This window comes from Hesperophylax consimilis, chromosome 26 (assembly GCF_061612785.1).
Source record: "Hesperophylax consimilis isolate HC1 chromosome 26, BYU_Hcon_1.0, whole genome shotgun sequence".
NCBI lineage: Eukaryota > Metazoa > Arthropoda > Insecta > Trichoptera > Limnephilidae > Hesperophylax > Hesperophylax consimilis.
This window is the reverse complement of record NC_142861.1, coordinates 9,650,883-9,678,011: the sequence shown is the minus strand read 5'-3', so window position 1 is coordinate 9,678,011 and position 27,129 is coordinate 9,650,883. Positions and strand designations below refer to the sequence as shown.

The 27,129-nt window shown below is 34.0% G+C and overlaps 1 protein-coding gene across 1 annotated transcript in view; it reads right to left on the bottom strand.

The window, feature by feature from the left end:
* Positions 1-1,626: 1,626 nt before the first annotated feature.
* LOC149411081 (uncharacterized) overlaps positions 1,627-27,129 on the bottom strand; it is a 48,704-nt gene continuing 23,201 nt past the window's right edge. The window contains exons 6-8 of the mRNA XM_089647554.1: positions 3,599-3,754; positions 2,788-2,949; positions 1,627-2,401 (exon numbers count right to left, since the gene is read on the bottom strand). Coding sequence (XP_089503680.1) covers positions 2,243-2,401; positions 2,788-2,949; positions 3,599-3,754 — 477 coding nt within the window. The 3' untranslated portion in view covers positions 1,627-2,242. The remainder of the gene's footprint in view (positions 2,402-2,787; positions 2,950-3,598; positions 3,755-27,129) is intronic.

Here is a 27,129-nt window from a genome sequence, read left to right as displayed (position 1 = left end):
AAAGTTGCCGTATCAACTGTTGATACAGCCGCGTGTGAGTATAGACTTTTTGCCGTAACAACAGTTGATACGGCCGCGTGCAAAGAGTTAAGACATACTGCATTGCCCTGTAGACTTCTGAGCTGTGAACACAATACCAAGCAGCGCAACAGGACAAGCTGAGGTAATGCTACAACAATTCATACAGGCAGCTTCCATAGTTCTGCAGTGCCTCCATGATGTTCACTGAGGGGAAGCTGCACTCATTCCCTGCCTTACTTTACCACAGACTAGCCTGCTTCTGGGGCACAACATGGAAGTCAAACAAAGTCATTGTTGTGGCTGCATCCGAGTTTCTCAGCTCTCCATTCAATGAGTGATAGTTTCAAATTATGCAACAAGCTCCCTGATGGATGATGGATTAATTTTACTTTTATTTTAAATGTAATAGTTGTATATTACATATATCAGGCAGACTGTGATTGCACTAACCTCCCAATCCTGCTGAATTAAAAACTTAAGCAATTTAAAAAGAATACTCTTCTTCTAGTTGGATATCATCAGAGATATCTTCGTTCTGCATTTTGCAGCCTGAAAAATCTCATCAGAACTGCAATTATACGAGACATGCGTCATCTTTCTCTACTATGTCTTCTATAAATCTGTACGAGACTATGGTCATATTATGTCGTACTATGCTGATGAATCATACTGACATCAGTAGTAGCCAGCTAGTTACTGCGTCAGCCTTTCCGAGGCATCGAGAAATGACAACACGTCTATTATGTAAAGTGCCATCAACTTATGAACTAAATTTACACTGTCCCTTTCTTCAGCTGATGAGGTTGGCCTCTGTTGAACTCAACCACTTGGTTTCTTTCCTTGGGTTCAAATCCCGGGATGCGCAAGTAAATTTAATTTGATTAAAATAAAATATCACCAACGACAATCCATCACTGCATAAATCATGCTTGGGCACTTTTGAGGAGAGATAAAAAACCATTTTTCTCAACGTATTTACGCTGAAATCGCAGCTAACTAGTTTATTTTTCATTTTTGATTGACTGTTTAGTTATATTTTTAAATACATATTCGTTTTCAATCGAAAATAAAAGAATCAATGACTTAAGCAGTGACGTTCAGTAAAAAAATGGAAAAGTTTTGACTTGTGTGGAGATTTATTCTTGTGGGTAGGTGTATGTGATATCTTTATAGTTTTATTAGAAGTGAATGATGCGGAAAAAGGGGTATTTATTTCAACAAGAAATTAATAATATTTTACAGCGAAGATTATAAGATATATGTTACTCGTCAAATTATTTGGTATGTGGACAAATAAAACAGTATGTACCTGCCCAATCAATAAAAAAACTCAACGAAACAGACAATAAAACTTAAAAATTAAATGCATCAATTTATTTTAAATGTTTAAATAAAACTGTTCCACTTTGATTATTTTATTTTAATTCTGTCTTTTGGATAATTTCTAATAAATAATAAATAACAAATTTGGAAAAATCGTCTTCAAAGTTTGTTTAACCCCTTCAGTAATCATTTAAAAATTAAAAATGGAAAAAAAACACCTTTTTTATCAATGAATTTTATTTACTCAAAATATATATCCTCATATAAAAGCCATTTCGGGACCAAAATGGAACTGAATATTGATGTTGTGGTGCATAGTGTGAAAAAATAATTAAAAATTTTCTTTAGTATGAATTCCGAATTCTGGCACATAATAGCCACCCGAGTATACTTGGGCGTGGTCCTTAAGAGGTTAAAAGCATAAGATTTAAAGTGCAAGAACATTTGAAAAATAGAAGCCAAAAGCAAGTGTCATTTGTTTTTTTATGTTATTTTCGTTGTTGTTGCATATTTGTAGACCCCTCGCAATAATTATCGTAAAAATATTACATATCAGCCTTAATCATCATACATTGAATACATATTGTATATTTGAGTGATACCAAAACCGTTCGTGTCGTGAAACAATACTAGAAATACATCTATAAACTATAGTGCCCACAGAAAATTCAAGCCAACATCAGAACTTGCAACAACATTCACAAGGTAAAGGCCTCCTTTCCCACTCCTATTTTCCTTGTGATAAACACCATTGTTTGATATTATTTTCTCGTTAAAAATAATCAATCAGCAATCGGTGAAAAACTTCTGGAGATTTAAGATTTTGAACAAACAAACACAAGATTATAGAATAGAATTATTTATGAAATGTTGAACTTTTTATTTTTTATTATTGATTCTACCAAAGTTTCTTTGGCGTAGTTTCAACATAAATCTCAATGCACAATTTTGATTCGCCGTCCTTAACAAGAAACGCCCGAACTCTGAAATCTCCGTAAAGCATTTCTTGCGGCAGCTTATTGTAATCAATGCTGTAGTTGATTAAGCGGGCGGAACCCTGAAATAAATAACATAAATTTTTACCCACTATTACATCATAAATAGTTCTGCGTCAGATACAATTCTAGCTTTTGATGAGATTTATCCCGGCGGAACATTACATAAAAAGTTCCCTTGCCGCATTATAGAGAGTAGCAGAACTCAAAATTGATCCCGGTACTGAATGCGGCAAAAGAACTTTTACAAAAATTAATGTTTAGTTTTTCTAGTTCTGGCGGCAGATAGTGTAGAATCTCAAAAATGATTCCGGTACTGGATACGGCAGCCAAACTTTAAGTATATATATATTTTTGGCAGAAGGTGTTAGAAATTATTGTTTGTATAATAAAATGATAATTCAATAAAGTTAATTTTAAATAAACAGAGTAGACATATTTCACATACCGCTGTTATAGGACACTTTTGAGGGCGTCCGATAGAATTCAGTAAAACCATTATATCGTCTTCGATGTACTTGAACAAAACATCACAGGCACTTTTTTCATTGATGATCAGGTAGTTGGGCTTATAGCCCCCGTCTCCCCACTTCGCAACGTTTACATATATCTAAAAACAGATAACAGCTTACTGTAGGCCACGTGGGCTTTATTTGAAAAATATATATATATAAAAAACAGGTAAAATATAAATAATAAAATATAATAAAATATATTAAATATTTATGTTCAGGGATCAGTAGGATTTATAGGCCCTGTTAGAAGTCTACCGAGCCGAATCCTCTGATATGAAAATATCTGGAGTCGGTGAATTATTTTCCCATTTGATCTCTGGTGAGTTGACGTGTTGTTCTTGTATTGTTTTGTATTTATTTTGCTTATACAATGCAGTTGCATAATGTTGATTGATTAGATGATAATTTGTGGAAAAGTGTGTGGAAGGGTTTAGTTTTTCCTATGGGGAAGATTTAACCCGGACAGTAAAATTGGAAGTTTTAAAAAAATATATATAATATAGGTATGTAATTTTTTATTATTTCGAACACACAAAATTTTCAAAAATTTTGCGATTTTGAAAACACTATTTAGAAAGTCTAATCATAAAACATTCCTGAACCGAAAAAACTAATCATTCATGAAAGTGGCTTATTACAATCAATTCAATAATTGGTCTAGTTCTAAGATTTGTTCGTTTACAAAATTTGGTAAAATAAATTTAATTCTTCCAAACTAAATAGTAATTAATTTCGTTTAATTACCCCGACTGTATCATCAAGGTCTACATCCAGATTAAGATCTCCGTTGAAAACTTCGTGAGTCCTGTTCACTTTTTTTCTTTCAAACAAAAAAGAGCTGGAGTACTGCTCCGGGTTTTCACATTGCATTATTTGTTTCATGTTTACATCAGCACGCCCCTGAAACAAACAATCAATTTAATAATATTTTTAAACAATTACGTACTTACATAGTGCAAAATAATCGCGGGAATTGCTAAAATTTTAAAATAAATATTTTTCCGAATCACGAGATAATTTGCAATTTTTTTCAACAAAGCAATCGGAGGCATTTACATTGGCGCATATATATTACCAAAAGCAATCCAGTGGCTAATCCACCTACAGTATTCAATAATATGACATTGGAGAAGATTAGTAGATTTGACGAATTTCCTACCTCCTGTTGGAAACTTCTAACGGATAAGAAATTATTGTTACTTTTTTGTGTTTGATTTTGTGTTTGTTTTATTTATTTTTCGAAAAAGTCTTGTGGACAGTCAATCAAATAGACTGTAATCTATTATACTATGAGGTGGACGAATATTGTCACCCGACCCCGAGTCCATATTTAATATTGCAGATGATCTTTGATTTTCTGTTATTTAGTTTCTATGATGTTTTTAATACATTTTCTAGTATGTCTGCATTAATTTCTTTCACCCATGTTTTGATTTTTTCCTTGCTTATTTATCTTTTCTATCTTTTTCAAACTTGGAGGAATGATGTTGTAAAGTTTGGTTGCCAGATACATGTGGTTTCTTTGGCCAAAACTTCTCTTGAATTTTGGAACATCTCGTATTTCCCTTTTTGAGGCTCTTGTATCATGTATCCGAGTTTCATTAGGAGATTTTCTGTTTTTAAAATGATGTATTAAAATATTCTTGGCATATATTTGTTTTAAATTTAGAATGTCAAAACACTTAAAAATATCTTTTGAGGTGGTTCTGATGGTTTAATTTTAGTATGGTTTTTATAATGCTCTTCTGGGAAATATCTAAGTGGTTAATATTATTTGCTGTAGCAGATCCTTATACTAAAATTCCGTACTCAAGACGGGAATGACATAAAGCATAAAATACTTTTTTGATATCTTTCCTAGGTAGTATGTTTCTTAGGTTTTTGAAGAAATATACAAGTCTCATAAGCTTTTTAGTGATTGCATTTATGTGTATGTCCCATCGGTTTTCGTCTATTTCCACTCTTAGATACTTAATACTTTTTGCCTTTGTTATAATAGGGCAAGAGCCACGGACGTATATATAGCTTTGATAAGGGGGGGGTCCGCAAATTAAAAAAAAATATATAAGGTCATGTTTTCGTGAAAAAAATAGTCAGTCTTAATCAATCAGCCTTTATTTTTAAATATTATATATATAAATCATTCAGTCTCTGATATTTGAACTAAAAATAAACATAACATAATTATCGCTCCTTATTTAAATAAAATCGCTTCGTTTATAACATAAAAAAAGAAATAACATAAAATAAAAGGTGGAAAACAAAATAACTTTTTTTTATACCTAATTTGTTAAGGTACACTAAACAAAAATACTCTTTCATCTTAAGAACAAATAATTTGTTTTAAAATTGAAACACCTTTTATTTAATCACATAACCAAATAATTTATTCTAAACTTTGGTCATATTGTAAGGAACCATTTCTGCAAATCTTTCGACAGCCACGTGTTTCTCGGTCCATCGTGTCTCACAAAGAGAGATAAGCGTTGAATGAGATGAATTAATTTGATCCGCAATTTTTTTCAAAAGTCCGTCGCGAAGCGGTGATAGGCGAAAAAAGTTTATTACGCTCTTAATGGTTCCGATACAGTTACGTATTATTGGTATCTCACATGAATGCGCTAAAACTAAGTTGAGAACATGAGCAACACAGTGTACGAATTGCGCTCTCGGGTATTGCTCTGCGATTATTGTTCTTACGCCCCGTAACCGGCCGCTCATCACTGCAGCGCCATCATAGCCTTGACCAATCCATTTATCCATATCCAAATTATATGATAAGAGATGTGATATAATAGTCGTTGCCAAAGCTTGAGCTGAAACATCTTCTACGTGGATGAATTCTAAAAAATCTTCCCGTATAACCACAGACATAGGAATTAATAGACGAGAAGATAAGGGCGAGGGGTAAAATCAACTGTTGAAGAACGAAGGGGGTTAAGCTGACTGTGATTCGTCAATAAATCAATCTGACAGTAAATAGGCATCTCACATTATAATATCACCATTTAGTTCTTAAAAGTAAAATCTGCATTTAAATGAATAGACATTTTTACATGGGAGCGCAAATTACTCGCCACGTTATGAACTAATTTGCGAAGTCCAAATTCGTCAAAGTAAATTTCTTCTGTTTGCAGAGTCGTAGTTAGTTTCAGAGTATTTAGTTAAGACACTTTTATAAATGTTCATAATTTACTTCCCAGCAACCAACCAGCTTTGTGTTTCGCGTCCAGACGTTTCTCGATGTGATAGTAACAACTGATTCATATTATACGATGTGAATATGCTTAAAATAAAGTAAAATAATGCTTATATATGGAATGTAATACGACAATTGGGTTTATTCTCTTTTTCACATCTATTTTTACAAGTTTTCATAGTACAAGTCAACATTTTGACGTGTTATTTCGTAAAATGAACCGATGATGCCTCGACCATAGTTCGCACAAGAATGATGACGTCACGTTTTCAAATTTCATTTGAGGCCATACGCGAGCCCAGCCGGCTCAATGGAACCGGTATGGGGAGTGGGGATAATACGCTTTTAATCACTTAGGGCAGGTCTACTAATATTCATATGTCTATGCGTATAACCGATTTCCCAGATGAGCAGTGTACGTATCGTAAACATAACGCTAATTGTTCTCGCCGTTCTGCCCATTCCCCCGCTCCCCGCACTGTGGCGGACTTAAGAAACTATCGTATTCTACAATCGGCGCGGTGCAATGGGGGGGGTCCGGACCCCCAAGACCCCCCCCTTATATACGTCCGTGGCAAGAGCAATGTGACTCATTTTTTTGACACTCGTGCAATTTTAGAGTGTATTCTTTACCCGGTTGACCTCTTTAGTTTATTGAAAAGGCTAGATAATTAGTTTTAATTATATTGAGCGTAAGAGAGTTCATCCGAAGCCAATTTTGAAGTGCAGTCAGTCCATGTTCAGTCTCTTTATAAGTTTCCATCTAGTCCTTTTCGTGGAGTAACATAACAGTATCATCGGCAAAACTAATTATGTTTCCATTGATGGGAAGTTTGGTAATTTCATTTATGTAGATGAGAAATAAGATTGGTCCCAAGACACTTCCTTGAGGGACGCCGCAGTTTATTGGAAGACGATTGCTTTTTTGTTGGCCTATTGTACTTGTTGTGTTCGTCCTGTCAAGTACGTCATCAGTAAATTTAGTGGAGTGCCAGATATGCCAATTTTTAAAGTTTTGTGAGAAGAATTTTATGATCTATGTGTCAAAGGCTTTTTTTAGTTCTATAAAAACAGCCAGACATTTTTTTCCATCGTCTAAATTTTTATGGCTATTCTTGTAAAATGTTCAATGGCATCCACGGTACTCAAACTTTCCCGAAATCCATATTGTGTAGGGGAAATTTTTTTATTAATTTCCAGAAAGTGGACGATTTGGCTTTTCAAAATTTTTTCCAGGATTTTTGAGAAAGTGCTTAGGTTACTTATAGGGCGATAATTATTTATTTCATTTTTGCTTCCATTTTCATAAATTGGTAAAACTGTAGCATTTTTTAGACAAGAAGGAAATATCCCCTTTGATGTAGAGAGATTTATAAGGTATGTCAGGGGGAGGATTAACTCCTCTTGGAGATGTTTTATAGTTTTGATTGAGATCGGATCATTTACTGAAGAAGTATTGTTATCTAGTGAAGCAATCACTTTTCTTAGTTCGTTGCTAGTTATTTGGTTTAGATTTAGTGTGCTATTTTGGATTGAGACTTCATTATTTTCTATTTCCTTTTCATTAGTAATTGGTTTTGTGATTTTATTTGCCAATTTCGAGCCTATTTTAGTGAAAAAAGTATTAATATATTCCAGAATTTTGTCAAGATGCTCTGCAAAAGAAGTTGGAATCGTGTCAATGTTTAACTCTCCAATCATTTTCTTGTTGTAGGAGGGTTTAGAGTTAGTGATTTCTTTTATAATCTTCCATATTTTTCTGGAGTCATTGTTACATTTTAGATTGTACCTATCGCGGAATTTATTTTAGAAAATGTAAACAGCTATCTGAATACAAAAAATACAAGTACCTTACAGATAGCTTGAAGGCAGCGCATAAATGTCACAAATTAATAGAATTGCACGATCGACAAGTAAATTTTCTGACGTCATCTTTCAAACACTCCTAATCATGACGACATGCAGTGTGTGATACACTTTAAACGAATACATATAAACAATACGACACGGCATGAGCCTGACACATGATAATTATTGATGTGTTAGTTAAAATCACGCGATTTTACTTGATACGCTCAAAACACTTCAGAAGTATGAGTCATTTATTTGGGCTTGTCTCTAAATCAGGGTTGTATTAAGTCCACAATACATTATTTGCGTATTTAATTTTATGAAAAAATCGCGTCGTTGAGTAATTTATTTTATGTGTACTATGCTAATTATATTTTTCTTTTTATAAAATTTATATTACATATATATATTACAAATACCTTTTTTATTATATATTGAGCAATTTTTTAAATGTAACCTCAGCGCAACAACTATTAGCGACAAGCAATGTTGTATTATAACAAAAATGTGTTGTTTTTTGTCATATTTATTTATATCATTATAACTATTTTATTATTTTTTTATTTTATTTATTCATTTAATTTTATGAATTACAATTTTTGTGTACTTAATAACCCCCACACTAGGCTTATGCCCGTGTTGTGGTAGTCATAATGCTATAAATTACAATAAAACCATATGTTGTAGTAAGAAAAAATGAAACATAATACAGAAAAAAAAAAACATATTTAAGGAAAATATAAATATAATGCATGTATAATAAACAAAATATATGTTTTTTATACATGCACACATACACACATACACATATATTGATGCTCAGATATATATATACATCTACATACATACATAGACATACATACATGCATACATAAATACATTCATATACAAAAAAAAATATATTAAAAAATATATATATATATATACTCATGTATTCTAAAAGGCTCGCCCCCTTTCAAATATCCAGTTTTGGACACGTATAATAAAAAGGGATATAGTATTAGTTGATTTTATGTCCCTGTCCTACGCGTTGTATATTTTAGGGGCGATGAACCAGAATTGTCTTTGAGCGAATGTGGTTCTAGTTTTTGGGACCACGTATCCCAGATTTGATGAAAAACGGGTGTTTACTTGGTGTTGAGGAGCCACTAGCAAGTCATTTTTTCGTATGTAGCATAAGTTTGTCTTAATGAATAGCTGGCGAATATCTAAGACCCTAATTTTAGTAAATAGTATTTTGGAGGGATAGGTAGGATGACATTTAAATATAATTCTGAGAACTAGTTTTTGTACTGTAATTATTGGATTAGTGACGGATTCTGCACAGCCACCCCATCCCAGAATACCATATGTTGCTATCGATTGAAAAAGGGCAAAATATACGCTTTTTAGAGTCGTTAGGTCTAAGATGGATCTAAGAGAGCAGAATATGTGGGAGAGTTTACGAAGTCTTTTTGTTGTTTCTTTTATATGGGTTTCCCAGCGTAGTTGGTCATCGATTATTATTCCCAAGTATTTAACTTCCTTTAAAGATTTAAGAATTGAACACGTGCATTGAATATTAGGTGAGGTTTCAGGAGTCTGTATGTTGAGTGAACACGAGTAGATGGTAGGTTTGGGGCAGTTATTGGGAAAGCTATGTTTGGGTATGGAAAACGTCATATATTGTGTTTTGTCGATATTTAGTGTGAGGAGGTTTGTGTCTAGCCAATGTTTAACTTTTGTTAGGCCAATATTAGTTTTGTTTGTAACTGATTGCCATGTTTCATCTTCAAATATTAGGACTGTATCATCGGCAAATGAAATTATCTTGCCTCCAATATTCATAGTGCATAGTGTGTTGATATATTATAATATGATAAATAGAATTGGCTCTAGTACACTACCTTGAGGGACCCCATTGGACATGGATAATTTTTTGCTCATATATATTTTGTCAGAATGGATAAGGGTTTGGTGTGTACGATTTTCTAAGTAGTTTTAAACCATCTCTGTAATGCCGATCTGTTGAAGTTTTTTAAGTAGTAAAGGATGGGAAACCGTATCAAATGCTTTTGCGAGGTCAAGGAAAACAGCAAGTGGTTTGCGACCTTTGTCAAGATTTTGGGAAACAATGTTTGTGAGATCAGCTATTGCATCAGAGGTATTCCTCCCTTTTCGGAAGCCATATTGGTTATCCGATAATATTTTATTATTTTCAAGGAACTTACAGAGTCTATGTTTCACCGCCTTTTCTATAATTTTTGAAATTGTGCTGAGTAATGATATCGGTCGATAATTATTAACAGATAATTTATCACCTGTTTTGAAGATAGGGATTATTGTGACCTGTTTTAAAGAGTTAGGGAATATTCCAGTTTTAAAGCTTAAGTTGATAATGTGTTTAAGAGGTGGGGCTATAAATTTTTGAATGTGTTTAATGATTTTTGTTGAAATTTGATCTTTCCCGGCAGAGTTACTGTTTTTAAGAGATGAGATAAGTTCTATTATTTCTATTTCAGTGGTGGGAGTGAAGTGAAAAGGGTTATAGCTGAGATTATTGACATGTATATTTTTTGCAAGATCTTTCTCCGAGACGGTGTTTTGGTCTAGAATATTTTTTTCTAATTTATGTCCGATATTGGAGAAAAATTGATTGAAATGGTCGGATATTTTTTCAGGTTCGGAATTGATATGAGTTGTTTGGTCTTCTATGTTAATTTTAACAATGGGTGAGTCGATTTTATGAATATTGGCTATATCTTTTATGATATTCCAAATTTTTTTTTGTCATCAGTAGCTTCACTGATTTGTTTTTTGTAGTAATCTCTTTTAACACTGTTAATATTTTTTTGCAGTTGTTTCTATAATGTTTATAAAATATGAGTGAATCATAATCGTTGGGATTTTTTCTACAGAAGTTATGAATCTTGTCACGCTTTCTGATACAGTGGAGAATACCTGCAGTGATCCATGGTTTTAGTTTTGTGTCGGATTGTTTTTTTTTTACTTTTTGTGTAAGATGTTGCATCGGCCAAGTGGTTTTGTAAAGTATTTGTAAATATTTCGCATGCAGAAGTTGTATCGGTACAAGAATAGACAAGTTCCCAGTTTTCTTTAGAGACAGTATTTAGGAGAATGTCATAGGAAATTTTTTTTTTAGGGAGAGTATTTTGAGGTAGTTTGTGAATATTTTAGTTGATGGAAGTGATGGTTGCATATTGATCTGTGACAGTTGATTGATATATAATGGATTTGCTGCCTAGTTTACTCTTAACAAAGACGTGATCTATACAACTACTAATGTTTGAATCTGATTCTCTGGTTGGGGCTGTGACGGCTGGCAAATATCCTAATAAAGTTAGTGTATTCAGGTATTCATTCGCTTGAGGATGCATTCTGTTGATTATATTAATGTTGAGATCACCAATAAGATAGGTGTTTTGGAGGTGTTCTATATTTGTTAAAATTTCATGGAGAGATTGTATGAATGGGGTTATATTATGTGTGCTTGGGGATCTGTATACAGTAATGATTGTTATATGATTATCAAGTTGAATTTTAAGACAGTTTGCGTTCTTAATTGTGACCTCTTTGACTGAATGTATGATGTGGTTTTTAATGTAAACAATAACGCCATCATTTTGAGTTTGGTTTTGTAGTGTATTATAGTGATTGTAGTTTTGTATCGTTTTTGGGACGAAATTTTCTTTAATCCAGCATTCGCTCAAAACAATTACATCGAAATCTGAGGCAAGGTGAGTGAGAAGAATTAAGAGTTCATCAAAATTTTGGTTTATACTTCTTATATTCATAGAGAATATCGTAAGGGTAGAGTTCACTAGTAATAATTGACGCACTACTTCAGTGTCATTAGTAGTTGTACATGGAATCGGTGTTATGTTATCTAGTAAGTCTGTTAGGTCTTCCATTATTTGTTTTTTTTGTTTTGCATTAAATTTAACGATCTTGATTTTGACAGTAGCTAAACATGTGCGATAATTCAAGGCATAAGCGATACTATAATTATAGAACATAGTAAGAGATTTATAGTTGGTTATGTTACGACAGTAAATGTTGTTTAAAAAAGCAATAAATATAAAACAAAATACAAGGTAATTGATTTTGACATCATTAAAATATTTGTGATGCTTGAGTGCAAAAGGAATAATAAAATAGTACAATACAATAATTGATTTAAAGTTGGACATGTTAAAACTGTAATTATTGTTTAGAAAGGCAATGAAAAGAATGAAAACTTTTGAGTTATTTATGTTGACACCAGTAGAGCGTTTCTGGCATTTTAGGGATAAAGTAATAATACAAGAGCTGTAGTTGAGTATGTAAAAATTAAATGTACTCTTTGAGCAATAGCTATTATATGATGAGATTAAGGTTTTATATAGTGTAAGATAAGAAGAAAAAATTCCAAGTACTGTGGGGAAAAAGTGTGTGATTTTAGTAGAACTAGGAAAAAATATATTAAGAAAAATTAAAATAATTGGTAAATTTAAATAGTTATAATAGTTACTAAAGTAAATTCTAAGAATGTTGATTTTAAATGTTTTTGGTTTCTGAGAGTAGTGCCAGTTTTTCCGCATTATAAACAAGAATGGCAGCTGTTCCGATGTCTCGACGTACATATATCTGCCCCCCTTTGATCCAAGAATATTTACATTTTTTCTCCTTTGTCCCCTGGCGGGCCAGATACCATAAGTGGTTTCCACGAAATGTCAGATGCTCTGCTATGTACACTGGTGAGCTCGGTCCGGCAATCCCCATGTTCAACGTATCAAGTTTCTCTTCAGGACAGGATGCTTGTTTGTGAAAAGCCTTAAGGTCCGGTTGGTCTCGGTAGTAGTTAGAGGTGAATTTGAATATTATCGGTCCATTTTTATGTTTTTGCGTGGTCCTGTAGGCCGCTTCAATGTTTGAGGTATCCACTTTTGAATTGATAGTTTTGCTGTAGAGGTGATGAAGGTGGTGGAAGATATGTTACATGAATAGAAACTTTCATGTAGGCTTAAATTGTTAGGTATAGGAATAAATATTTTCTATATACATTACGATAATTATGCTTAAAATGTGTTATTTTCGCTCAGGTTTCCCGACAAACCGAGAAAAAATTGAAAAATGTATATAAGCAATCCGAATTTAATTATGTGAAAATAACTGGGTAATATTTATTATATATTTTAGAGTTACAAATACGAAAAAAAGAGTATTTGCTAATTTATTTAAAAAAACGGATTGATGGCCTTTAACGAATGAATGAACAGGTTTAGTGGTTGAACTTTTAGTAAATTTCGAATGCATTTAATTATCACGATGTCGGATCAGAGTTTTACTCATTTATTTAAAAAAAGGATTGCAGGCCCTTAACGAATGAATTAACAGGTTTCCTGTTAAATTTTTAGTAAATTTCGAATACATTAAGTCGGAACACATTGACAGTACCATCATTAGGAAAAAAAATGTCTGCTCAAATCATTTACATCCCAAACGTTTGACTGCAATTTCCTTCAGGTCCTTTATAATCTCTGAGCATGCTGTGTGGAGGAGAGAATTTAATATACCTACAAATTAGGTATCGTTGCTTAATCCAAGAAAGGTTATTTTAATTACTGGTTGTTATTGTCTAGCTTTGATTCAGCTCCATCTATATATTTAACAAAAATGGCACTACAAAAATAAACCGAATAGGCATTTCTCTGAAATCGTATGACATTATAGCAGTTAATATACGATATAAATGTCGGTCCTACCCGATAGGCGTGCATTTGGCAAGGTTGTTGGCGCGGTTGACTCCAGTCGTCCCTGGGAAGGAAGATACAATCATATTTTTTTCTGTAGATATGTAAAGTTATACGTATATACGAAAAAAGGAGAAAAACACAACAACAAAAAACGCAATGAAAAGCTTATTTAATGGACATAAATAAATTGATCTTATAACATGTCACCCCCACCCTCCCTTGTCCCACCCCACCACACCCTCTCTGAAGCACTGTCCACGTCTAATATGATTTCTCTAGCTTTATTTTAATATTATATTTTATACATTATTAATGTTTGTACCTAAACTAGTTTTCTGTAATGCTGTCTTATAAGAAAGTGGTTAAAAACAAAATAACTTTTCATTTGATTGAAGTGTCAAGCCACAAAGTAAACGCTTTCTTTGATAATTATATACTTCAATTTTATATAAATAATTTTGTAAATTCATAAAACTTCTGCTCAATAGTGAATATGTGTACGTTTCCCGTTATGGTTCAATATGTAGAGTATGTATGCAAAAAGTAAAAATGGGAAAATAAAAATCATTTTGTGTTATTTATTAGTCCTTTACCTGATTCAGACCTGGTTTAGCAAAAAAAAAATGGTTTGGTGACGGCTTTGTATTCAAATTACAACAACACCTCGGTAACAAAATGAAAGCTGTTCCTTGGTTTCGCTTATGAGTTTAAACGCTTGTACAAGGAGTTTAAACATAGTTGGGTTGTTAAGTTCATCTTCATATTTGTGTGACCTGGTCTACAGTGGATCGGTATGGTACAGTGCATAAATATACCACTCTCTAGATCGATATCTTCCGGCTTTATCCAACAGAATTATACAGTACTTAACCACAGAAACTATTATAAAAATAAAAATGTCCTTGAGGCAGAAAAATGTAGAAATGTTTTCCAAGGGCAAGGTTCATCTGACTAAGAAAATAAACTTTTACAGTGCATTTCCTTAAGATGAAACTTGTTAATCTGAGAAGAAGAAACCCAAAATGACAAGAAATTTGCAAAAACACTGAAGAAAATTTCCAAAACATGATTGTCCGACAGTACGACGAAAAATTCCGACATTTTTCAGCCTCATGAACTCATGGTTACATATGTTTAAAAATCTTTAATTTCACCAAAACAATAAGATAATACAGGATAACACATGACATAATCAATAACATGAATAAGTTTATCGATATAATAAATAACATTTATACGTTGTGGAGGAAGACATATGTCAAGTATGAAGCATTGTTCGAAAAACCGAACGAATAACCTAAAACTGTTAATTCACTTTAAACTTGAACTTACGTAGGTAGGTTGAATATAATATGTTTGTAACTCGCTGAAACTATACTGGCTTATATTGTATTTTTATCACGAACAACTTTAACACGCAATACTTTCGACGGAAATGATAGTATTTCGGCAGCAAATGACAACCCGGCAACCCGCGTGTATAAATAAACCACTCTCATTTTGTTTGAATGATTTGAAACTGTCAAACGGCAAAATTCCGTCATCTCTTTCTGTTACACGAGTCATTATGGTAGAGAGCGAGAGATCAAACCAATCCTTCTGTTCTCACCAATGAGATCTGAGCTTTTAGCCATATTATTCGTTTTCTATAAGAATTTTGAGGTGGGCGTGGCGGTTTCAAATGAGTTTCAAGGCCAAAGCTTAGTTAAATGCCCCTGGTACAGTGGATCACTCCAATATCTCGAAAGTTCTTAGTGTGTTCAGCTCTTAGGTAGGTGTGCCTTCATGCTACTAAACAAGTCAGTACCAGTCAGTAGTCAGTACTTGTCCAGCTGCGCAGGAGAATAGACGTGTGGTGCTGTATTTAGTGTTTTTGTGGTAGGAGAAAAAAAATCACGTGAGTATATTTTTGCGTACCATTTCATTATTTTTTCCATGATACATGTTGGCATATTTTAGTTGTTATCAGTAGTTATTACAACATGTGTTAATACACAAAAATATGTCTTCTTCAAAATGGTAAAGTCAGAATAATATGTTTAGTTAAAAATGGAGTGATGTTCTACAGTGGATCAGTGTATCACCTTACACAGTGGATCCACCGTGTACTACTGATACCTGATTTGTCTTGATTGTTTGTTTTTTTTTTTCTTTTATAGGATGCCTCGGAAAGGGACGAAAGAAAGAAAAATAGGCAAACATACACGGGCGGAAATAGAAGAAGCATTAAAGCTAATTTCAGAATGCTCAAGCATCCATGGAGCGGCAAAGCATACGAAAATTGCCTTTACTACGTTACAACGGTATAAAAAAATAAATAACAATTCGCCCAATGTAGTAAATATGCGATTTGTTACTAAATATGAAGTGAATATGATGTTCTCTAAGGAACAAGAAGAAATTCTCAAAAATTATTTCAAGAAATGTGCCTTGCTATTTTACGGTATTTCGACTAAAGACTGTCGCAATGTTGCATTTGAAGTGGCGAAGCTCAACAAGGTTAAAATTCCGATTTCTTGGGATGTTAATAAAATGGCTGGCATTGAATGATTGAGAAGTTTTCGCCCACGGCATCCTGATCTTACTCTCAGAAAACCAGAAGCTTGCAGTCTCGCCAGGGCATCATCTTTTAATAAAGAGACTGTGAAAGTGTTTTTTGAAAATTTAGAAAATGTTATCTCTAGGAATCCAACATTTTCTAACGGTATTCGCATATTTAATTTGGACGAGACAGGAACTACCACAGTGCAGAAGACTCAGAAGGTTATTGGACCAAGAGGCTACAAAAATTTAGGGAAAGTCACCAGCGGAGAAAGGGGTACTTTATGCACAACCTGTTGTATTATAGGTGCCGGTGGTCAGGCATTACCACCAGTTATTATTTTTCCACGGACAAAAGTAAACCCCAAAATGACGACTAAGACTCCACCTGGCACACTAGTTTTAGCAGCACCATCGGGTTGGATGAACTCTGAACTCTTTGTCAGCGTGATGAAACATTTTGTGGAATACAGTCACAGCTCTCCAGAAACTCCAAGCTTATCCTTGACAACCATGAGTATTGAGGTGCTTGACTTGGCAAAAAAATGGTGTAACTATCCTTACTCTCCATCCTCATACATCAGCAAAATTGCAACCCCTGGATGTTGGAATTTATGGACTTTTGAAGTCTTATTGTTACAACGCCATGGATTTTTGGTTAATTCGTCATCCGGGTTGTCCAAATACCATCTTTATTGGCGAATTAATTGGAACAGCTTTCACAAAGTCAATGACGATATCAAACATAACCCAAGCGTTTAAAAAAACTGGAATACACCCATTTGATAAAGATATTTTTACGGATGATGCTTTCCTACCCAGTACTGTAACGGATCGCCCAAACCCTGAAGCTCTGGCTTCAGATAACCCTACAAATCAGTCACAGGATTCTAACCAAGTTGAAATTTTAACAGCTGGCTTACCGTCCCTATCGGACTGGCAGAATTTTAGCAATTCGTTATCAGATGAAAGAATTATAAACCCCTGACCAATTAAGAGCGCCACTGAAAGCTTGACCGAGAACCACTAAAAGGAAACCAAGAAGACAGGGGAGAAGTATGATCGTGACAGATACTCCGGAGAAAGATGAAAGTATGTGGATTAAAAAAGCGACCGAAGCAAAAAAAAAAAACAAAAGTACCCAGAGTAAAAAAGGTGAAGTGAGAAGTTTTACAAAGTGATTCTGAAGATGATTCTGAAATAGTATATCAAGCCACCTCTGATGACGAGGACTGGTTTATAGAAGATGAAGTGAAAAATAAGGAAAACACTCTGACCGAAGACATTTAAAAAAAACATCGATCTCTACCACGTAAACCAAAAGAAGGTGAATTTGTTCATGTGCTATTTAGTACAAAGAAGCAACATGTTTTTTATGTAGGGAAAGTATTACAAACTATGAATGTCAAAATGGAGTATAATGTTAGTTTTCAAAAATATGCTCCCAGCAGTAGTTCGGAATGCCAGATGTTCCAGACTTATCTTTTGTGAAAGAAAATGACATCAAGTTAATTTTGCCTACACCACTTGCCTACATGTGGCACATCCAAGCGACCATCATTATATCAATTTTCCGTTAATTTGTCTGTCTTAAATATGAGCTAAGTTTTTAATTAAATTACTTTGATTTTTTAGATTATTGTTTTCGTTCTCTTTTTTCTTTTTAAATCCAGTTATTTTGTATCTATCCATAGGCTATTTTGTTTGTTTTTCCCTTTCAATAATAAAAACTGATTTATTTCTAGTTTTTATTTTTTATTTAAAAGAAATCCCATCCTTGATCCACTGTTAAATATAGGTTGGACTACTGTGTACCACCAAGTTCCACAGTGGATCATTTTCCCTCATCGCAAAAAAGTACATATTACTTTCCTCCCTATTTAATTGTGGAGTTTAAACTATTACACTTTACAAGAATGATAAACAATGAACCATTGTGAAAGTTTTCATTACAATGCCTTAACTGATGTTCAAGTTATATGCCTCCAAAAAATAATGATCTACTGTTGACCAAGTCACCCTACGCTATGTGGTGTTATTTTTTAAATGAATTTAACTAGACAAGGCTACTCTAGTATAATACATCAATGCGCTTAAGGTATTGAAAGCATGTCGATTAAATTACAAAGATACATTAAATTGAACCACTACATGGAAACCTTCGCAATCGGTTGTTATTGCTATTGGAGGCCAAACTTTGCCATCTCGGGTATTTATTTATTACCACACACTTTCCGTGGAAGTACATAAATTTCCAAGGATTCAATGTTGCCGTTTTGGACACTCGAAACCCATTTGTTTGTCCCCTCCACTTTGTTTTCATTGCGGAGAAGACCACCCTTTTGATCTTTGCCAAAAATCATCGAATGATCCATGTTGCATTAACTGCAAGGGAAACCATACCGCGGTTAGTGTGGCCTGTCCAGAATTGTCCAGACAAAAAAATATAAAACAATCAATGGCTTCAGACAATGTTTCATATTTCCAGGCATCAAAATTATCCCCACCTGCATAAAAATCGTTTGCAGAAGTAACATCTACCTCATTTCACTTCAATCTACCTACTTCTAAGCGACCTCCATCATCTTCTCACAGGGAAACAATTTTAAACCATTAAAATCAAACCCAAAATAAATATCATAATGAAAAAATCAACATAATGATATTTTCTTTAACCCGAATGGCAATTATAAATCTCAGACACTCAATGGGAGTGCTTTAAACAGTTTCCCCTCTTCCCCTATTTTCCCTAAAGTGGTGAATGAAAATTCTTCTTTTATTCAGACTTTAATTACTCTCTTAATTTATATTCTTTCAAACAACAATAATGTACCATCCAACGATGGCGATTGTTTTAAATCTTTATTATCCTGTCTTCCCAATGTCTCCGAAACTGAACAGAATACTACAATGGAATAGCAGAAGTCTATTCTCCAACAAATTTGATCTTATACAATTACTCGATGAACATGACATTTCAGTTGCCGCCATTTCCGAAACGTGGTTTAAACCCTCGTATCAATTTAAGATTTCTGTTATATCATTGTTAGACATTATAGATTAGATGGTAAAGGTGGCGCTGCTCTAATTATCAGTGACTCTATCCATTTCAAACAAATCATTTTTCATACTCTCTCTAACAATCTTCAGATAGTAGGAGCTGTTGTATCTGATATTACAATATTATCAACATATATCCCTCACTCTACTATTTTTTGTTCAAAACGAATGGTCATCATTTATATCTCAAATCCGTCCTCTGTATATGTTACTGGGTGACTTTAACGCTCATTTACCCTCTTGGGGTAGTGGATTAACAAACCTTTCTGGCCTCAATCTTTTAGATTTTATTTATTCTTATAATTTGTGTATTTTAAACGACGGATCTCCAACCCGAATCACCCCCCTCAACAAAGGAAAAGTGCTGTTGATTTATCTCTCTGTTCATCTTCGGTGATACATACATGTTCTTGGAACATATTTAAATATCCGTTTTCAGTGACCTATTATAATTTTTTTTTTACCATCAAACCACCTTCCATTCCTTTACGGTTAACAATAATTTTAAATTTAAAACGAAAGATGCGAATTGGAGAACTTTTTCTTCCGAATAAGGAAGTTGAGTCCATTTTTTAAAATTTTTTATCAATGTTCGCATTCAAACTTAAATACTGGTATTTTTTTTGAGTTTGTTTTCATAATTAAATTAATTCTCAAAGTTTAAATTTTACTAAGCCCGCCAAAACGAGCGGAATCCGAGTGGTGAGAGGCGGGGTGTGGGTGTAACGTCATTCAAACTGTGAGAACCACGTCGCTTAAGCATTTTGTATGGAAAAAAATTAATTCTTCAATAAGGAATTCCAGTAATTTTTTTACCAATATTAACCGTCTATTAGAATTGATTTTATTAAAAAAAATGATTAAGATTTCATAGTTAAATTAATATTTTAAGTTGGAATATTTGCTTCTCCCGCGATTTCATAGTTAAATTAATATTTTAAGTTGGAATATTTGCTTTTCCCGCCTGGCACGGTATTGCCGTCGCTATTTGTTGACGTACCCAGCGCCAATTCAGGACTGCCGCGCAGAAAAGTAAAGACCAAAAGTAAAATAACGGTTTACAGCCCAGTTCACTGTGAGACTTTTCTGCGCGGCGGCCTGAAGTGGCGCTATTGACAAAGGGGTTTCTCCGGGAATGCAGCTGGTTTTCAGCAGTGCCTTATTATATTGTAAACAAAAGATGAAATATTTAAAAGCCATCACCACATTATAATATATATTATAATGAGTAGAGAAAAAATATCATGTCATGCGAAATCAATAAATATACCTGCACAAAACTAGTGAGGTTATGGCGAAATGTCAGATGGGTATAATACGCAATGATTATTATACTGTAAAAATGTATTTTATTTATCGTAACGTACAAATGAACACAATTAATAATTTGATATACTTACTTGGAAGCTTTAACTCCACGAATTTCAGCACTAATGTAATCAGTATTATCTCTTAGATATTTTGTGGATATCTTAGGCTGTGGCGGGCTGCGGTTTGACCCAAATAAACGTTTGGCCTATACACCTCTCTCATCTAAACCGACCATCTCTCATGTAATAGAAAGAGATGCACCATAGACACTGCGGTGACCCGTTCTACGTACAAGCCACGATACATGTGACGTCAGAATTCTTTCGACCAATCGTGGAGCGTATTCAGTTTATTGCTATTTAATGTTTTTTCAAGAACGTTTAACTAATTCTAAGAATAATAATATAGAAATATATTTATATATTTAGAATCGATATTTTTTGATCTATGTGAATATATTTTTTATAAGTCAAAATATTTTTCACTCAACTTCCTTATTAGACTGTCTTGTTCACTCTACAAAGTCTTCTCTTGGGACATGAGAACACAAAGTGAATTATTTCCTTGTATAGTTATAAAAGCAGAAGAAAAATTCCATTCCAAAGCGTGATGTTAACATTAAAACAAAACATTCGACCCCGTGGTGGGACGAAGAATGCACTCGTACTGTTAACTCTAGAAAAGAAGCAATTTCCGTTTTACGAAAATGTCTTTTGAAAACTTACTATCGGCGAAAAGCGTCCAAGCAGAAACTAAAAGTGTTTTGAAAAATAGCCAGCGGTCTGGATGGCGAAAATTCTGTAAAAACTTGTCTCCTTAAACTCGCCAGTTTTCAGTTTGTACCAATTTAAAAAAGAAAATTGTTTCGTCATATACTCCGCAGCCTACCAAACATATTCTAGAAGAAATTATCACAGATTTTGCTGGAATGATTGCCGCTCCTTCAGTTACCAGATGTGAAGAAATGCCCTCTTTTATTTCATATCCATCTCATTCTAACTGGCTAGACTCTCTTTTCTCAGTAAGTGAATTAAAACGAGTAATTAATTCCCTTTCAGACTCTGCTCCGGGTCCTGATGGAATATTCTGATCCTGATGGATGGAGCATTCTCTAATATGTCGGTTGAATATTTCTTATTCTTTATTAATAACATGATTGAAATAGGATTTATTCCGGATGTCTGGAGAGTTCAAAAAGTCCTCCCGGTCTTAAAACCAGGGAAAAATCCGTTTGAAGTCTCATTCTATCGTCCTATTGCTCTTTCGTCGTGTTTAATGAAAGTAGCGGAACATTTGATAAAGAACAAATTAGAATGGTTTGTTGAAAATCACAGTATTATCTTTTCTAATCAATACGGCTTCCGGAAAAAGAAATTAGCTATTGATAATTTAAGTGTGTTTACAGCAGATATCCGTATTTCTCAATCCCCCAACTCTTGCACATTGGCCACATTTGTTGATCGTTCGTCAGCTTACAATGATGTGTTAATTGATGTTTTGAAAGAAAATTAATAAAAAAAGAAATCCCCATAAAATAGATTCAATTTATTATCGATTTGCTAACAGACGGATCCATTATTATCCACTCTTCCTCAAAAATATTGATGCGTAAACTATGGAAAGGGTTACCCAAGGGGTCTGTAATCTGTCCATTATTATTTAATATTCATATAAGTGATTTAGACATTTTAATCCCTTCATCTATCATTTTTTTATCAGACGATTTTATATATACATATCTATCACACGCTGCGAAGGAATTAAATTTGGCCTTACATAATATTAAAGTTTGGTTGTTGACAAATTAAATGAATTTAGCTAGGTACCTCTAAAACCAAGGTAGCGGCTTTTACACACAAAAGAAAACTATCGTTTCTGTCTGTCTAAAACTGTCCCTCTACAAATTGCTAAGCAAATAAAATTTCTTGGCCTACTTTTGGACCATAACTTTTCCTGGCTCCCGCATATTCAGAACATTTCTGCTAAATGTGAAAAGGGGCTTAATATGATGCTAGCTGTTTTCAGAGTATGGTGGGGATCCCATCAAACTAATGTAAAATTTCCTCGTTCGAAGTCACTTGGATTATTGCACATTTGTTTTCGACCCACTTACTAAATATCAGGATAAAAAAACTTGAAAGAATCCAATCAAAAGCGCTCAGAATGATTATTGGGGCACTGAAATCTTCTCCAATTAATTCTCTCCAGGTAGAATGTGTAGATCCTCCCTTATTTTTGAGAAGATTCCTCGCGGAAATATATATCTTCAAAGCGTTATCTTTGTCGCGTCTCTTTTTGAAAGAAAGTCTCGATCGTTTGTTCAGTAATTTGAACAACAGAAGGAGGGTAATAGATGGATACTAAAAAGTTTTCTTTCATTCAGATCTCTTTCTTCTTCCCCCCAAAATCTACAAGATGATCCAATCCTTTATACTTACAGTACTCCGTTTGATGCTTTCAATTTTATTCCTAACCTAATAACTTCTGACTTCCGGACGAACATTTTAACTTCCTCTAATAACTTTTATGTTAAGGAACATTTTAAAAGCATTATCTCTTCAAAGTTTCCCGGATTCTTCTTTACATACACAGATTGTTCTAAATCTGATCACAAAGCATGTGGCGCATCGATATATATTCCTGAATTCAATGTTAATCTGTCTTATAAATTGCCTAAAGAAATTACAATATTTACTGCAGAATGCTTCGCCATTGACCAAGCTTTACATATATGATTTGAGATTTTCACGGCCAAAAGTGTTTTTGTTATTTGTTTTTGGGATGTTATGCCGTGTTGCGCTAACTCCTTCTTTAGCCAACGTTTCGGACAGCATTGCAGTGTCCATCATGCAATGCTGTTTATGTTATTTAAATATTTATTTAAATATTATTTAAATAACACATCTGCCCTGATGATGGACACTGCAATGCTGTCCGAAACGTTGGCTAAAGAAAGAGTTAGCGCAACACGGCATAACACCCCAAAAACAAATAACAAAAATACTTTTGGCCGTGAAAATCTTAAATCATAGCTATTCCTTAGCACATTTGGAGTAAAAAATGTTATTGGCACTTTGCTGTCCGGTAGCATTTTTTTTCAATTAAAAACAAAAAAAATAAAAAATTTCCACACTTCATCACTGTCATTGGCATTGCGTTTCGTGTTCAACAGCTGTTATAAGCAAGTATGTCAAAAAGCGTCTTCGCTCTTTCGCACACACTAAATAATAATAGTTAAAAATGAGACGAATGGTGCCGTGCCATTTCGTTGTGATTGTAAGTGTGGGCCAATATAGGTACACACGTGCATTATTCAACGGAATTCGAATAAAATATTTGCCAGATGGGTTTTCAAACTTTGACAAAGGATAAAACAGTGGTGAGATGTGGTGAAAATATGAATAGTAAATTTTTTATTAAAAAAAAACGTTACCGGACAGCAAAGTGCACATAAGATTTTTTACTCCAAATGTGCTAAGGAATAGCTGGTTAAAGTTTGTCGGGTACGTGCCGATACACCCTGTATAAGTTCATAGATTTAAATAACTTTAGTATATGATTTGTTTTGTCCCCTTATAGATAATCTACAAAATCTTAACTCTAACGGCACAATTCACAAAAAAAATTATATATGTGACATTGTCTAAAACAAGCAGTCTTATAGAGGCGCGATCAGGCAGCTGCGGGTATGAAACCTTATTATCATTGTACTTACGAGCAACGGTATCCCACAATACACAAGTGATGTTTGGTAAAATGTCAGCAGACACAAAACTCGTGCAAATTCCTTCCTGAACATGGTGACCAAACAAACAGAAGAAACTACTAAACAAGTGCCAATCCTATCCATATTCCTGGCCATTATATTACTTTGCGTGATCACGGTGGATGCATACATCGCATGCGCCTACGGAAAAATAACATGATTTAATTAATATTATAAAGCGCACAATAATAAATTATTATCAAGAATTTAGAAAAATCATGTGGATTGTTAGCAACCTTGGGCGATATCATTTCATAGCATCGTGTGAGTGATAAAAATCAACTAACGCTTCCATGATAACTCAACACAGTGACAATTCAACACACTTTTAAATAGTGATATAGTCATTAATTTTTTTTTAACCTAACCTAACCTACATAACCCAGTTAATAAAGTGTTTGTTTCATCACTTTCCATTACTTTATACACGGTGTCCGGAAACTCGTAGTACAAGCGGGAAACTGGAGAATCTACACCACATGGGGAACCCAAAAAAACATAAAGTTTTTGATTTGAGCATTTTCAAAAAAAAAAAAACCAAAAAAAAATATTTTTCGGCTATTTTAGAGTTAGGCTAGCGCCACACTTGACGGAAATTCCGCTGGAGTCAATCCGTTACCATACGTTGCAGCCACACTGAATATTCAGTGGCGGATTATCAGTCGACTGCCAACGCTTATACAGCGTGGTCGTAATGGATCCGATAGAAGTGATAGCTATTTATGAGGCATTAGAAGAAGAAAGAAAAAGAAAGCGTAAATATTGGGTTCATCCCATAAATACTCTTCGACTAGAAATTGGGCAATTTCATACCTTGTATATGCAACTAAGAAATTATCCAGATAAAGTATTCGAATATTATCGAATGTCCATACAATCATTTGATGTATTGCTGAATTTAACGAAGGACTATTAATATATTAATATGGTAATCCAAGCAAAATACAAAACTTAGAACGGCTATATCTCTCCCAAAGGCAAACTCTATTTTGCACTTCGATAATAAATCTTTCAGTGTCGAACATCCTGTGCGTTCGTCGTCGCCGCGTGTTATCCGCCGAATGTGGCGCGATGCATACAAATACTTGGAATGCGACGTTGCCGATCTTCCGCCGACGGAAGATCGGTGCGCGGAGGACGGAGCATACGCGAGAGTCGGCGGTCCGCCACGGAGCGACCGATCGTCCGCGACGGAACGACCGATCTTCCGCGTAGTGTGCCCGCTATTTGTCATTTATATGCAATTACATGTATTGGCGTTCCGTCGCGGAAGTTACGCGACGGAATTTCCGTCAAGTGTGGCGCTAGCCTTAAAGTTTTTTCTGGTGTTTAGGGTTGAATAACATATGTTTTAACCCTGCAGAGCAGAAATATTTTATGATTACACCGGGTTAAATGAAGGGTGATTTCAAAATAATGCTTCAAATCCGAGTTTCTTCATTTGTTTTACTTTCAAATAGTTTTAATTAGTTGGGTACTTTGATCTTCAGTAATAATTTATAAGAATTTGATTAAAAAAAAAAAAAAAATCAACTTCAAACTCGATTTACTCGATAACGAAAGCTCAAATAAAAAAAAAATATACTACAAAATCGACTCCAAATGTGATGTAGATTCACCAGTTTCCCGCTTGTACTACGAGTTTCCGGACACCCTGTATAACTTTTTAAAGATGTTGTTTCTGCTATCGTGGTACGAGAACACGCCGTCAGATGGAATGCAGGAAAACACTTCTTCTTTTTGACATATAAATTTTTAATTCACAATATATTTGCAGAGGATCTTATTTTCCTCTGCTAAAACTTAAACTGAAAGAAATAAAGGTCTAGTTTCCTCCATTCTTCAGTTTTCCCTAGGTTTACATAAACCTAGTAATTATCTCACGACTGACTGCCTAGGTACGCATGTACCTACCAGTTATTTCAACATTCGCTCCTGCGTAGGTACGTCTGTACCTACCAGTTATAGCAACACTCTAATACTGTTCTTTTTCTGGGAGGTATCTGTATTTAAACTAAATTCTGAAGGACATTTTACCAAAATAAAGATGTTCCACCCGCTCGTTGGCAAACAACATTCTTAACATAAAATAAAATGCACTTAACTATTCTTAATGATACAGACGTGATTTAAACAATACAAATATTTTAAAGGAATTATTTTAAGGGAGATGAAACTTTATTTGGGGCTTTTATTACTATGGGACAGGGGTGGGAAAGGTATTGGAAAATATTTTTAGGCATAATGGTTTAACTAGGGTGATCATAAAATATAAAGCGAACAGCCCTATTTGAAAGCCGCCGTCGCTTGAAGTAAAATGTCACTAATTCTTAAACCATAAATGATACTAACAAGACAATATGTTTATAAAAATACCAGGCCAAAGAATTGTTTTATTGTAGGGTCAAATCTGCAAATGTGGGAAGCTACACTATCTTTAAAAATACGAACTGTGAGAACTGGCCTGAAGGTTAAATTTTACTGAGCAATATGTAATAGTCGCATTCTGGAAGATACATACCTCCTCCCGTGAAGATACTTCACAAAATAGGCTAAGAATGCGACTGTTATCTTTATTAGGTACCTACTGCATGTCTACGAAAATTACCAGTTAAATTTATTAATATATCTGAAATACAAATATTTATGCTACTCTTAAAACTAGAAATTCCGTGGAATATGTAAATCTTATGACTAAAAATTGTGTAGTAGGTAATGTCTTAAAACTAGAAATTCCGTAAAAAATGTAAATCCTATGACTAATAATTGTGTAGTAGGTAATGTCTTAAAACTAGAAATTCCGTAAAAAACG